We start from the raw sequence: 14317 nt of genomic DNA, 5'->3' as shown, positions 1-14317 counted from the left end.
TTGGCCAGATCCAGTTTGGTGTAGTGGTTAATTGCATGGACTCTGATCTGGGAGAACTGGGTTTGACTCCCCACTCCTCCACATACAGCCAGCTTGGGTCAGTCACAAGTTCTCCCACAGCTGTTGTCTCAAAGCTCTCCTACCTCACAGGGTGTCTGTTGTGGGGAGAGGAAGGGAAACGAGACTGTAACCTGCTCTGAGACCCTGAGTGAAGGGTGGAGTATAAATCCAATCTCCTCTTCTCTTCCTCCTCTGCATTATTTCTGTTTATTTTTAATTTTTACTTTAAGATTTGTTTCTCACTGATTCCATGAAGTCCTGAAGGCAGCCTGTGTAGAGGACAATCTTTTTTTAAAAAGAATCTACAAAAACCCAGGTCTAATAAAAATCGCACATTAAGCATAAATTTGCAGGCAAACAGCATGAAAAAAGCCAGTGGTACCATGTGTGGGTGCCTGGGTTGCCATCCTCTAGCTGGGGCCTGGAGATTTCCCAGAATTGCTACTTATTGGCAGACTACAGAAATCAGTTTTCCTGGGGGGGGGGGGGGGTGGTGGTGGAAATGGCTGCTTTGGAGGGTGGTCTTTGTTTGTTTGTTTATTTATTTATTACTTTACATTCATATCCCGCCCTCTCCGCAAGCGGACTCAGGGCGGCTCACAACATCATAAATCAATCAATTCAATAAAACATATAAAACCATAATTTACTTATCAATTTAAAAACTATTAGCGCTGTCTCAGTCCAATCTAGGTGGTATTGACTTCTGACTATGCTCGCCAGCATTCTGTGGGATGTCCGGTGGCAGCTCATTTTCAATCAACCACAAAAGCCTGTTTGAACAGTTCGGTCTTACAGGCCCTGCGGAACGCCGACATCATACCCCACTGACATTTCCTTTCCCCAAATCCCACCCTCCCCAGGCTCCACCACAAATCTCCAGGTTTCCCAACCTGGAGTTGGCAACCCTAGCGGATGCTGATTTCAGAAATCAGGGCCCACCAGCTGAAGGCCCCCCCCCCCCGTTGACCCAGACATTGCATTTTTTACATCCTGTAAAAGTTTACCAATTTTGTAAGTTTACAGATTTTGCCTGCTGTGCATTCATATGAATTTGTGACGATGCTGCTGTTCCCAACCTTGCGGAAGTTTCCAGGAAACGAGCCGTGTAAACAGTCAACTGCTTGTCGTTGGGCCGGCTCTTCGGGACCCTTTTGGGGCCACTGGGTTTATAGTAAAAGACTTCTGAATCAACTCCGTGGACTTGAAAAGCTATCTGTGACCCCTGGAGGGGTTTATGCCAATGCCTTGTGGTATAGAATTATTGACTATACTATGGTACACTCACTGAAGGACACTGATGCTTTGTTTGATATTACTACTGCTTTGATTCTACTACTGATAAAGCCTTCATCGGAATTTGGGGTTATGATACCGCTTTGGTATTTCTTTGCATGCTCTGTACCAGGGGTGGCCAAACTTGCTTAATGTAAGAGCCGCATAGAATAAATGTCAGATGTGGCAGGCAGGCAGGCAGGGAGGGAGGGAGAAAGGAAGGAAGGAAGGAGGGAGGGAGGAAAGAAGGAAAGAAGGAAGGGAGGGAAGGAGGAAGGAAGGAAAATAGGGGAGGGAGGGAGAAGTGGAAAGAAAGCAACTTTTAACTTTAAATGCATTCTTCAAGCCACTGACTGGCTTGGCTTGGAGAAGTGATTTAAAGAGAGAAATGCCTTCTCCAAGCTGGCCAATGGGCTGGTGGGGGTTTTGAGAGCCACACAATATGTGTGAAAGAGTCACATGTGCCTCCTGAGCGGCAGTTTGGCCACCTCTGCTCTGTATGTAGCCTTCTCCTCTGTGTTTTGGATAAATGGGGAGGCAGAGGCTGATGTACAGATGTTGATAGAGGAAAGAACAGAAGAAATGCTGAGCAACCTATTTCACCCATGCAGTTTTATTCAAGGAATCCACTTGCATGACAAAACATTGCACCAAAGTTTGGATGGATGGATGGATGGATGGATGGATGGATGGATGGATGGATGGACAGACGGATGGATGGATCGATGGATGGATGGTTGGATGGATCGATGGAAGGAAAGTCAGGAGGTTTGTGCAAGACAGAGCTGAGAGCCATGCAGGGCCATCATCCTTGGGATAGCTTCTTCCCCCGACTGCCGGTGTTTGGCGCTGGGCTGCACAGCACCTTCTCCAGGGTGAAAATGACTCCGGCGGAGTACAGCCCGACCCCTAGGGGCAAAGAGCAGGCGGTGGCTGTGCTGCAACCCCTTGCCGCGAAGGGGGAGAGGTGGCCGGCTGCAGAAAGACAAGGGAGACAGTCAGTGACAGGGTCGCCATCTCCAGGTTGAGAAATTCCTGGCGATCTGGGGGTGGAGCTTGGGGAAGGCAGGGTTCGGGGAGGGGTGTACCTCAGTGTGGTATAGAGCCTACTTTTTAAAGCAGTCATTTTCTCCAGGGAGACTGATCCCATCGTCTGGAGATAGGGTTGCCAGGTCCAATTCAAGTAATATCTGGGGACTTTGAGGTTGTGACAAGCATGACTGAACTCCAAAGGAAGTTCTGGCCACCACATTTAAAGGGACCGCACACCTTTTAAATGCCTTCCCTCCATTGGAAATAATGAAGGATAGGGGCACCTTCTTTTGGGGCTCATAGAATTGGCCCCCTGGTCCAATCCTTTTGAAACTTGGAGGGTGTTTTGAGGAGAGGCATTGGATGCTATGCTGAAAGATGGGTGCCTCTACCTCAAAAAACAGCCCCCCCCCCAAGCCCCGGATACCTGTGGATCAATTTTCCATTATACCCTATAGGAATCAGTCTCTATAGGAAATAATGGAGTGCCCAGCAGGCATCCCCCCACACTTTCTGGTGACCCTGAAGTGGGTCAGATAGGGCAGCCTGTCTGGTTGGGGGACTCTGGGAGCCAACCAGGTGAAAAATGAGACTTACCTATGTTCAGTGTCCCTGACACAGAGACACAGTGGTTGTCCGCTCCCATGCAGGTCAGGGTTTCATTCCCCTCACAGTGGTTAGACTCAAAGGCAAAACAGACGGGACAACGGACGCCGTTGGGGCTGAGATTCATCGGTGGCACTAGAGCAAGAAATCCACACAGCAGCTTAGCTGACCCAATTCCCAAAGCATGTCCCCCAGGGAATGAATTTCTTCAATAATTACGTCTGCCTCTGAGCCCAATTGGCCCGCCCAAAGAGGAGTCTGCCTGTTGCACCTCTGTGTGATCTACTTGCCTGGATACAGAAGAGACCGAAAGTGGCAACAAAGGGTGCATGCGATTCTGAAATTAATTGCGGCGCTTATTCCAGTTTAACCAGAGTGGGACACAGGATCAAAAGCAAACCCACCAAATAGTAGAAGAACGGAACTGAGGAAATCCACTCCTCCCTTCTCCTGCTGGATTTGATGCACAGAGTCTGTGTGATAGATCAGTGATGGCCCCTGCACACGTGTCCCTCACAAAGAGATGCAGGAGGCCCCTCTTCACATCTGACCTCCCACTTGCTAAAGACAACCAATAATGGAGACCTTTGAGCTACCCACAGTGCCAGCAGGTGCCATAGAGTTTTGACCCAAATTGTTAGAACATCCCTGCACAATGTGTCTGGCGCTGGGCAGATCATGCACGATGAAGCCTTTGGGGGCAACCGGCAACACAGTGGTTTGGGGACCCCAAAACTGGGGGAAATCTCACCCTCAGTGGGAGGCTGGGAATCCTACTAGGCAATAGAGATCAGCTTGCGGCAGGAGCCTTTCTATCCTTCCCAAGCTCACCTGGAGAAAATGGCCAGTTTGAAAGGTGGACTGTGGGTCTTATACCCCACAATGCTAAAACTGGGACTAACTGGGTAGGATGGCCAGCTCTGGGTTGGGAAATACCTGGAGATTTTGGGTTGGGTCCTGAAGAGGGCGGGGTCTGGGAAGGGGAGGAACCTTGATGGGGTATACTACCATAGAGTCCACCTTCCAACGAGGGCATTTTCTCCAGAAGAAGTGGAATAAATGCTTCAAGCAAACAAACAATAACTAAAGCACTTGTTTTGTGCAGTCTGAAGCTCAGCTGTAAATCTGATATGTAAGCCACCCTGCGCCTGTTTCGGTGGGGAGGGCGGGATATAAATCTAATAAACGAATAAATTAAATCCAGGCGATCTCCTGCCATCCCCAAATCTGGAGGTTACCAACCCTAAAACGGAACACGTGAGGTTAGGTAGTGAGAAGTAACCAGAGGGGTACAAATGGGCCAGGAGCAGGGGTGGAATTCTAGCAGGAGCTCCTTGACATATTAGGCCACACGCCCCTGATGTAGCCAATCCTCCAAGAGCTTACAAGGCTCCTTTTTGTAAGCTCCTGGAGGACTGGCTATATCAGGGGGTGTGGCCTAATATGCAAAGGAGCTTCTGCTAGAATTCCACCCCAGGCCAGGAGGATGGTGGTGAGGAGGGACTCAGGGGTTTCTCCGTACGGTTTAGGGCCCACTGATTGCAGAGGTCATCCTGGCAGCATCTGGAAACACTCCGAATGTGGACTCCAGCCCCGGTGGTGATGCTGATGGAGCCGGCGTAGCAGTCGCTGGCAGCGATGCAGGTCTTGAGGGTCTCGGTGGTGTCGCTTCCCCCTGAAGAAGACAAAAGATCCCTTGGGAGAGATGGGTCACAGTACAACCTAAAAGATATGCTGTCAAAACTGGCCATTTGTTCCAATATCTCTCCCCCCCCCAAAAAAAATTATATATATATATATATATATATATATATATATATATATATATATATATATATATATATATATATATATATATATATATATATATATATATATATATATATATAAATAAATAAAAAGACCAGCAGGAACTCATTTGCATATTAGGCAACACCCCTAACTTTGCCATTGTTTCTCGCAAGGCCTTCTTTGTAGGAAAAGCCCAGCAGGAACTCAACTGCATATTAGGCCACACCCCCTGACCCCGAGCCATCTGGAACTGCATTCCTATGCGTTCCAGCACAAAAAAAGACCTGCCCTTCTGCATATCTGTATCAACTCTGGCCTTGGAAATTCCTGGACACTGGGGGGGCGGTGCTTCTGGAAGGGGGAATCTGGGGAGGGATTTCAGCTAGAATCTATGGTATACCGCAGAGGCTGTCCTCCGAAGCATTTTATCCAAGGACACAAATCTCTGAAGTCTGGAGATTGGTTTAATTGTGGGAAATCTCCTGGCCGCACCTGGGTGCTGGCAAAATTATTTCTATGCATAGTTGAAGGAGGTGGATTGCTTTGCTGCTGCAGTTGCTATTCCTTGGTTGCATCAGCTTAACCTGGATCTTTACAGAGTATTGTAAAAATACAACCCTGCCGAGGTCTCTGTTTAGTGGGTGATAGCGAAAGGGAGGAAAGGGGGGGGGGGCGGTAAATCCAGGAGGACAGACTTTTGCATACCTGGTTTTCCTTGGGATCCATTTTGGTTTTGTAGCGGAGGGTGCACATCTAGCCTCCAGAAATCCCCTTTTTAAAAAATGTTTATTTTAAAAGCATGTTGCCAATGAAGGAGTAGTGCTGCTCAGTACCAATTCCATTACAGGGAATGGGGCAGAACGTGGCCACCTTATAGGGATGGAAAATATTTGGAGAGTCGGGGGGCAGAGCCTGAGGAGGGCTTGGGGGGAGGGACTTTATGATGCCCAGGGCCAGTGGCAGATTTCCTGGCACCCTAGGCCCCACGCCTGGCCCAGGCAGACCCGGGAAGGTGAGGGCAGGGTGAGTTGGCAGCCTGTGCACACACTAGGCTTCCCAACCCTCCCGCCCTGGTGGGGGACCCCGGGATTTCCACCCTCTTCCCCCGCTCCCCCAAAAAATGGAAGTGGGGGGAGAGGGGGGAAATGGCGCCGAGCCGCCAGATCCTGGAGCCGGCGAGGCCGCCGCGCTGCTGCCGCCCCCTCCCCGCCCACCGCAATTTCTCCTCCAAGATGGGCCCAGGCTGAGCCCATCTCGGAGGAGCAGCCAAGAGGCAGCAGCAGCGCAGGGGAGGGCGAGGCAGGCCAGGAGCATGGCGAGCTGTGAATCCGGGCCCTTCTAGGACCCGGACTTGCGGCTCGCCACGCTCCCAGCCCGCCTCCACCCCCCCCCCTCCGCTTCCATCCCAGAGGCGGAGCGGGCGAGGCCGCCGTGCTGCTGCCACCTCTACTCTGCTCGCCGTGGCTGCTCCTCCAATGGGCTCAGGCTGAGCCCATCTCAGAGGAGCAGCCACGGCGAGCGGAGCAGAGGTGGCAGCTGCGGGGCGGCTCGCCACGCTCCCCGGCGCCGTTTCCCCCCTCCCCCCTAGCTCCACCCCAGTGTCTCCTGGCTCCACCCCCAAAGTCCCCAGATATTTCTAGCACACACTGCCGCACCGCTCTCGTCTTCCTGGGCCTGCACAGACCAGGAAGGCAAGAGCAGCGGGGTGGTGCATGCTCTCCTCACAGCCTGCCTTCCCTTTCACGGGAAGGTGGGCTCCGTGGAGAGGACATACTGCTGCACTACCCCTCCAGTCTCATGAAAGCGGTGGTGCAGGGGGAGCAGGCACATAGTGGTGCCCCTGTAGGCTAGGCAATGCCCTAGGCGGCCACCTACCTGGCCTCCTCCTATGCACCAGTCCTGATGATGCCAGAGAGTCCACCTGCCACAATGGCTATTTTCCCTGGCTGATCTGATATCTATCGTCTGGAGATCAGTTGTAATAGCGGGAGGTCTCCAGCTATTGCTTGGAGATTGGCAACCTGAAGGCCTCAGTGGCTTGGACTGAGGGAAAGGCACAATGAAGGAAACAAATAAGATTCTGCAGGCAGCGTGTTATGTTGCAAGCACAATAGGTAAACAGAGAACCTGGGGAAACGAGCAAGAGTCCAGCATAGGGTTGCCAAGTCCAATTCAAGAAATATCTGGGGACTTTGGGGGTGGAGCCAGGAGCAAGGGTGTGACAAGCATGACTGAATGAAGGGAGTTCTGGCCATCACATTCAAAGGGGCCACACACCTTTTAAATGCTTTCCCTCCACTGGAAATAATGGATAAAGGCACCTTCTTTTGGGGCGAATAGAATTGGAACCCCTGGTCCAATCCTTTTGAAACTTGGAAGCTATTTTGGGGAGAGCCACTGGATGCTACGCTGCAAATGGAGTGCCTCTGCCTCAAAGACCAGCCCCCCCCCAGATACCCACGGATCAATTCTCCATTATACCCTATGGGAATCATTCTCCATAGGGAATAATGAGTGCCCAGCAGACATTTCCCTCCCCTCCCCCACTTTCTGATGACTCTGAAGCAGGGGGAGGGGCTCCACACCGGGGGATCTCCTGCCCCCACCTGGGTATTGTGCAACCCAAAATACAGAATCGCAGCGTAAATAGACATGGGAACAAAGCTGCGTTTGCTTTGTTCCCCTGCCCACCTGGGGATTGGCAACCTAGTCCAGCAGCACCTCAAAGACTAACAAAATTTGCCTCAAGGGTATGAGCTTTCGTGATTCGCCGCTCGCTTCTTCAGAAAGCTCCTCCCCGCTGCAAATCTTGTGAGTCTTTAAATGGCTCCTGGACTAGGGTTGCCAAGTCCAATTCAAGAAATATCTGGGGACTTTGGGGGTGGAGCCAGGAGATTTTGGGGGTGGAGCCAAAATCAAGGCTGTGACAAGCATAATTGAACTCCAAAGGGAGTTCTGGCCATCACATTTAAAGAGACAGCACACTTTTTCAATTCCTTCCTTCCATAGGAAATAATGAAGGATAGGGGCACATTCTTTTGAGGCTCATAGAATTGGACCCCCTGGTCCAATCTTTTTGAAACTTGGGGGGTATTTTGGGGAGAGGCACTAGATGCTATACTGAAAATGTGGTGCCTCTACCCCCAAAAACAGCCCCCCCAGAGCCCCAGATACCTGCAGATCAGTTCTACATGATTTTCTATGGGAATGAATCTCGATAGGGAATAATAGAGTTCCCAGCAGACATTTCCCTCCCTCCCCCCGCTTTCTGACGACCCTGAAGCGGGGGGAGGGTCTCCAAACCAGGGGATCCCTTGCCCCCACCTGGGGATTGGCAACTTTATCCTGGACTCTTGCTCTTTTCTGCTGCTACGGACAGACTGACACAGCTACCCGGGGCTTTCTTTGTAGCAGGAACTCCTTTGCATATTAGGCCACACCCCTTGATGCAGCCAATCCTCTAGGAGCTTACAGTAGGCCCTGTCAGAAGAGCCCTGTAAGCTCCAGGAGGATTGTTACATCAGGGGTGTGTGGCCTAATAGGCAAAGGAGTTCCTGCTACAAAAAAAAAAGCCCTGCAGCCACCCATCTCAATGGGGGAATGATTACCTTTTCTCAGGCCTTGAATTCAGCAGGAGCTCACAGGAGCACAGCTCCTGAACCTTTCTGACGGTCTCCCCTCCTCCTCCCCACCTACCTTGTCATTGAATAGTAGGTGCAGCTGCATAACAATCCCTGGATTAGGAGACCGGGCAGCCAGCCAGCCACCAGGGATGTTGTGTATGTGAACAGGAGTGTGTATATTTAATGGCGTTCCTGCCTGGCTCATTGCAGCCTGTAGGACTGAGCTTGGGGTCTCAGGAACAACGGGCAGTAGGATCCAAATCCCTGCTGCCCTGCTCCAATCACGGCCCCCTGCTGGTTTGAATGACCCAGTGGTAGGGCTGCCAAGCCCCCAGGGATTCCCCCACTTGGGAGGTTCCCAACACGCTGGCCCATATTGGGCCAGCGGGGGAACCTCCCGATGTTGTCAGTGCGATGACATCACCTGGAAGTGATGTCATGCGGCAACCACTCTAGGCGTTTCTGGGAAAACTCCATAGTTTTCCCAGATGCTCTAACCATTTGGGAGGGAAAACTCTATGGTACAACGCTGGGGACTTGGCAACCCTACCCAATGGCATGCTTGTGCAGGAACCCTGTTGTGTATATAGTTGGCCCCACTGGCCCAGTTCTCCAGTCTTAGAGTGCAGCCCTATACTAGGCTGTGCTATTATAAAGAGCTATGATCACTACCACCTAGCCTCTTCCTTGCATTGAACCCAGTATATTATAAGGGACTTTGGCACACCCTCAGCAGCCCTCATTAACCCCTGGAGAAGCCCGCGCCACCCTTTCTCCACTTCTGATGTGATTTTGGGTGGCGGGTGGCTTGCTGGCCTTTTGACTGGAGGGGGGAAGAACAGGAGAGCCCCAAGCAGGCCTCGCCCCAAGCAGGCTGGATTTCTAGCCAGCCCAAGCAGGCCTCGCTCGCCCGGGGCTCTCCTTTCTTGCGTCTGGTTGCTTTTGGCTGGGGGGGGCACATATGCTAATGAGTTATGCTAATGAGCTCCCAACACCTAGTTTTCTACAAAACGACGCCTTCCTTCCTTCCTTCCTTCCTTCCTTCCTTCCTTCCTTCCTTCCTTCCTTCCTTCCTTCCTTCCTTCCTTCCTTCCTTCCTTCCTTCCTTCCTTCCTTCCTTCCTTCCTTCCTTCCTTCCTTCCTTCTGGTGCAAGATATTAGAGTCCTGAGTGCTGGGGAAATACCATGTCCTCCTCACAGGAGACCCAGAACCTGGAGAGGGAACCTCATGCAAATTGCACTGACAGTGCAAAGAAAGCCTATGATGAGTCGAAAGTCAGCTCTTGGGCTCCACCCTCTGGGCCAAGGTCCAAGAGGAATGACTTCGATCATCATAGCGCTTTCTTTGCCTGTACCAGAGCAATTGCATGAGGTTCCCTCTCCAGGTTCTGGGTCTCCTGTGAGGAGGACATGGTATTCCCAGCACTCAGGACTCTAATATCTTGCACCAGCAAGGAAGGACCGGGAAGGAACGGAAGGGAACAAATAAGGCAGGCTTTCTATAGACCCCTCTAGTTTTGCCAACTCCAGGTTGGGAAATTCCTGGACATTTAGGGGTGGAGTCTGGGGAAAGCAGGGTTTGGGGATGGAGAGACCTCATGGGGTCTAACAACATAGAGTCCACCAGGGCTTTTTTTTTTTGTAGCAGGAACTTTGCATTTTAGGCCACCCCCCCCCCCCTGATGTAGCCAATCCCCCAAGAGCTTACAGGACTCTTCTTATAAGGCCTACTGTAAGATCCAAGAAGATTGGCTACATCAGAAGGTGCGGCCTAATATGCAAGGAAGTTCCCGCTACAGAAAAAGCCCTGGAGTTCACCCTCCGAGGCAGCCATTTTTACCAGGGGAAATGATTTCTGTAGCCTGGAGTTGTAATTCCAAGGAATCTCTAAGCCCCACCTGGAGGCTGGAAGTCCAGGTGGCTCAGTGGCAAAGCAACCACTCTGCATGCAAAAGGTCACAGGCTCAATGCCTGGCATCTCCAGTTAAAGCAATCAGGGTTGAAGGTGGCAGGAAAGATCTTCACCTGAGCCTCTGACATGCCACAGCTAGTCAGAACGGACGAGACCAGAGGTGGCCAAACGTACCTGGCATAAGAGCCACACAGAATAAACATCAGATGTTTGAGAACCACAAGACATGAACTTCAGCTGTTTGAGAGCCACACAACAGGGAGGGAGGGAGGGAGGGAGGAAGGAAGGAAGGAAGGAAGGAAGGAAGGAAGGAAGGAAGGAAGGAAGGAAGGAAGGAAGGAAGGAAGGAAGGAAGGAAGGAAGGAAGGAAGGAAGGAAGGTGGGGGGAGAGAGGTGGAAAGAAAGCAACTTTTAAATGCATTTTCCATGCCACCAGCTGGCTTGGCTTGGAGAAGTGATTTCAAGAGAGAAATGCCTTTCCCAAGCCATCTGATGGGGTGGTGAGGGCTTCAAGAGTCACAAGATATGTGTGAAAGAGCCACATGTGGCTCCCGAGCCACAGTTTGACCACCCCTGTTACAGCACAATGCCCCTGCAGTGTCCAAAAATGTGTGACTGTCACCCCGCCCCCAAGTCTGGATTCTAACCAGAACGCATTTATTTATGTATTTATTTAAAACATGCATTAGCTGTCTTTCTACCTGGTGGAAGTTTCTACCTTGCAGAACTCCCGACCACAACATGTTTATGTATTTGTTTAAAACACTTGCTGTCTTTCTGCCTTGTGGAATTTCAGGGCAGCTTACAATGTAAATAAAATGACCATTGTTTTAAGAACAACCCATAAAGGACCACAATTTAAAACCTTCAGTTAGGACAGCCGATAAAGTCGAATGAAATTAGTCAAATGCAGTCCTAAATAAAACTGCCCCCAACTAGTGTTGGCCGGTCCTACCTTGCAGCCGGTGGGAGGATCCTGTATCGTTTCTGAGATTTTCTGCCACGTGTGCGTCACATGTGTGGTGCAATGACATCACCCGGAAGTGACATTATCATGTCGCCAATGTCGGGGGGGCTGACCCTCTAGTTTTTGGGCAAAACTCTATAGTTTGTAGCTGATTTTACCATAAGAGTTTTGCCCAAAAAACTATAGCATCGCTGTGCAATATCAGCAACACGATGACATCAATTCCGGGTGACATCATCACACCTTTCAGGCTGGAGGGGGACAGGATTTCCGCCCCTGGCCAGCAGCAGGAAGCACCCTGCAAAAGCAAGGTTTCCCCCCCCCCCCCAGCATGGGGTCTGGCAATCTTATCTTCAACTGTCTCCTGAAGACTGAAAGAGAGGGGGCCAGGTGTGCCTCCCTGAGGAGGTTGTTCCATAACCATGGGGCTACCACTGAAAAGGCCCTCTCTCATGTGCCCACCAGACTAGGTTTTTTGATTGGTGGGATGGTCATAAGATCCTCTCTCTGTGATCTTAATCCCTGGGCTGGAAGGTACGGGAGAAGACGGTCCTTCAGACATACGTGCCTTGCCCTAAACTCTAGCTTCTTCCCCAGATGGGGCAGAAATAGTATCCCCACAGAAGTTCAGTTGGGACTCACCTCTAGTCAAGACCATGGCTAGGAGGAGGCCGAGACCAGCCAGGGTCTTCTCCATGATGGCTGGAGGCAAGATCTCTGCAGAGAGCCCTTGCTTCTGAAGCAATATGCGGGACAGGCATATATAAGCCGGAGCAGTTACATAAGGGTGGGTGAGTAAACAGGAGTTTTGGCGTCGGGTTTGTGGCTTCAGATGAGAGGCACTTAAACTCCTGGGCAGCCCTCGTGCTTCCTTGACAGGCAACTCTCTTTGTCAATTGATCGCCTCAAGGAGTCCCTTTGTGCGACCAGCCAGTTCTCTCCCAGGGGCAAGTGAGCGCAAGAGCTTTCATTTCCCCAAACCTTGTCCCCATTTGGCAAGGAACCTGAGTGCCTTGGGTTTCATGGGATACAAAGACGGCAAGGGTCAGCTCCCTGAAAGCTGGCTTCTATCCCCCCCCTTGTCAAATGGCCTGCTGAAGAGAGGTTGCTTGCCACCACTGTTGGGGATGGGGTTAAATACCAGCTACTTTTCTCCATCGTTCCAGCATGGCAGAGCAGTAGTACAAATCATCTCTCTCTCTCTCTCTCTCTCTCTCTCTCTCTATCTATCTATCTATCTATCTATCTATCTATCTATCTATCTATCTATCTATCTATCTATCATCTCAAATTTATATCCCGCCCTCCTCTAACGAGCGCAGGGTGGTTAACAATGGTTAAAAACCACATCAAATATTAAAAACAATATACAATAAAGTCAATACCACACATTTTTAACCATATATTCCAAGATGCACATCGATGTTTCTGAATATCTGTATTTGTCCAATGGGATTGTTAGTGCTGTGGGGCGTTTGCTGCCTTCCCTTAACTGTTGTCCACAGAGTGGGGGCTATTGTTGAAAGTGCTCTGGCTCTAGTGGTGGAGAATCGAACTTCTTTCAGTCCGGGGACAGGAGATTTTGGGACCCCGAACGCAGTGCTCTCTGGGGCACGTATGGGGGGAGGTGGTCCCGAAAGTAGACAAGTCCCAGGCCATTTCCTGAGTCGGACCTGGCAACACTTTGTCCCTAGGGTTGCCAGGTTTGATTCAGGAAATATCTGGGGACTTTGGGGGTGGAGCCAGGAGCAAGGTTGGGAAGAGCACAATTGAACCCTGAAGGGAGTTCTGGCCATCACATTTAAAGGGACCACATACCATTTAAATGTTTTCCTTCTGTTGGAAATAATGGAGGATAGGGCATCTTCTTTTGAGGCTCATAGAACTGGACCCCCTGGTCCAGAGGTGGCCAAAGTGCAGCTCGGGAGCCACATGTGGCTCTTTCACACCTATTGCATGGCTCTCAAAGCCCTCGCTGCCCATCGACGGGGTTGGAGAAGGCATTTCTCTCTTTAAATAATTTCTCCAAGTCAAGCCAGCCAAAGGCTTGGAGAATGCATTTTAAAGTTGCTTTCCTTCCACCTCCTCTCTCCCCCATCTATTTCCCTGCCTGTCAGTTTGGTGTAGTGGTTAAGTGTGCAGACTCTTACCTGGGAGAACCGGGTTTGATTCCCCATTCCTCCACTTGCACCTTGGGTCAGCCATAGCTCTTGCAGAGTTGTCCTTGAAAGGGCAGCTTCTGTGAGAGGTCTCTCAGCCCCACCTACCTCACCGGGTGTCTGTTGTGGGGGAGGAAGATAAAGGAGATTGTAAGCTGCTCTGCGACTCTGGTTCAGAGAGAAGGGCGGGTAGAAATCTATGGTCTTCTCTTCTTCCACCTGCCTTCCATCTGATGTTTATGTCTTACACCTCTCAAATATCTGATGTTTATTCTATTTGGCTTTTATGTTAAGCAAGTTTGACCGCCCCTGTCCTGGTTGAATCTTTTTGCAAGTTGGGAGAGTTTTTGAGGACAGGCACCAGATGCTATGCTGAAAATTTGGTGACTCTACCTCAAAAAACAGTCTCCCCAGAGCTCCAGATACCCATGGATTGATTCTCCCATTATTCCCTATAGGAACTGGTCTCCATAAGGTCTACTGGAGTGCCCAGCAGACATTTCCCTTCCCCCTCCCACTTTCTGATAATCCTGAAGAAGGGAGAGGGCCTCCAAACGGGGCAATCCCCTGCCACCGGCAAGAGATTGGCAACCAGGGCCTGGAGCTTAGGCCCTGTAGTAAGATCTCTGTAAGCTCTGTAAGGATTGGCTACATAGCGGTCTGTGGCCTAATATGCAAGTGAGTTCCTGCTACAAAAAAAAGCCCAATGCACAGAGCTTGCAACATGCTCCTTCCTAGCTTGATTTAGATGCCATGAAGTTTGTGGGATATATGATGAGTAAGTTACGGTCACGGCGCACGGGTGCAAGCTCCTAAAAGCTTCATCCTGCCCAAACCAACGTCTCGATGGGTTTCACTACACAGGGCTCTGTGGCAGTGCCTTTGAAGTAGC

General features: G+C 50.7%; 1 protein-coding gene across 1 annotated transcript; it reads right to left on the bottom strand.

Moving 5' to 3' along the window:
- Positions 1 to 2119: 2119 nt before the first annotated feature.
- On the bottom strand, positions 2120 to 4724 carry PINLYP (phospholipase A2 inhibitor and LY6/PLAUR domain containing). Its single transcript, XM_060257731.1, has 3 exons — positions 4496 to 4724; positions 2965 to 3108; positions 2120 to 2310 (listed from the first exon to the last, which is right to left on the bottom strand). Exons 1-3 carry the CDS (start codon positions 4722 to 4724, stop codon positions 2141 to 2143), a joined length of 543 nt encoding a protein of 180 aa, XP_060113714.1. The 3' UTR covers positions 2120 to 2140.
- Positions 4725 to 14317: the final 9593 nt, after the last annotated feature.

This window comes from Heteronotia binoei, chromosome 17, assembly GCF_032191835.1.
Source record: "Heteronotia binoei isolate CCM8104 ecotype False Entrance Well chromosome 17, APGP_CSIRO_Hbin_v1, whole genome shotgun sequence".
Lineage (NCBI taxonomy): Eukaryota > Metazoa > Chordata > Lepidosauria > Squamata > Gekkonidae > Heteronotia > Heteronotia binoei.
Note: the sequence above shows the minus strand (reverse complement) of the source record. Positions and strands in the feature narration are given on the sequence as shown.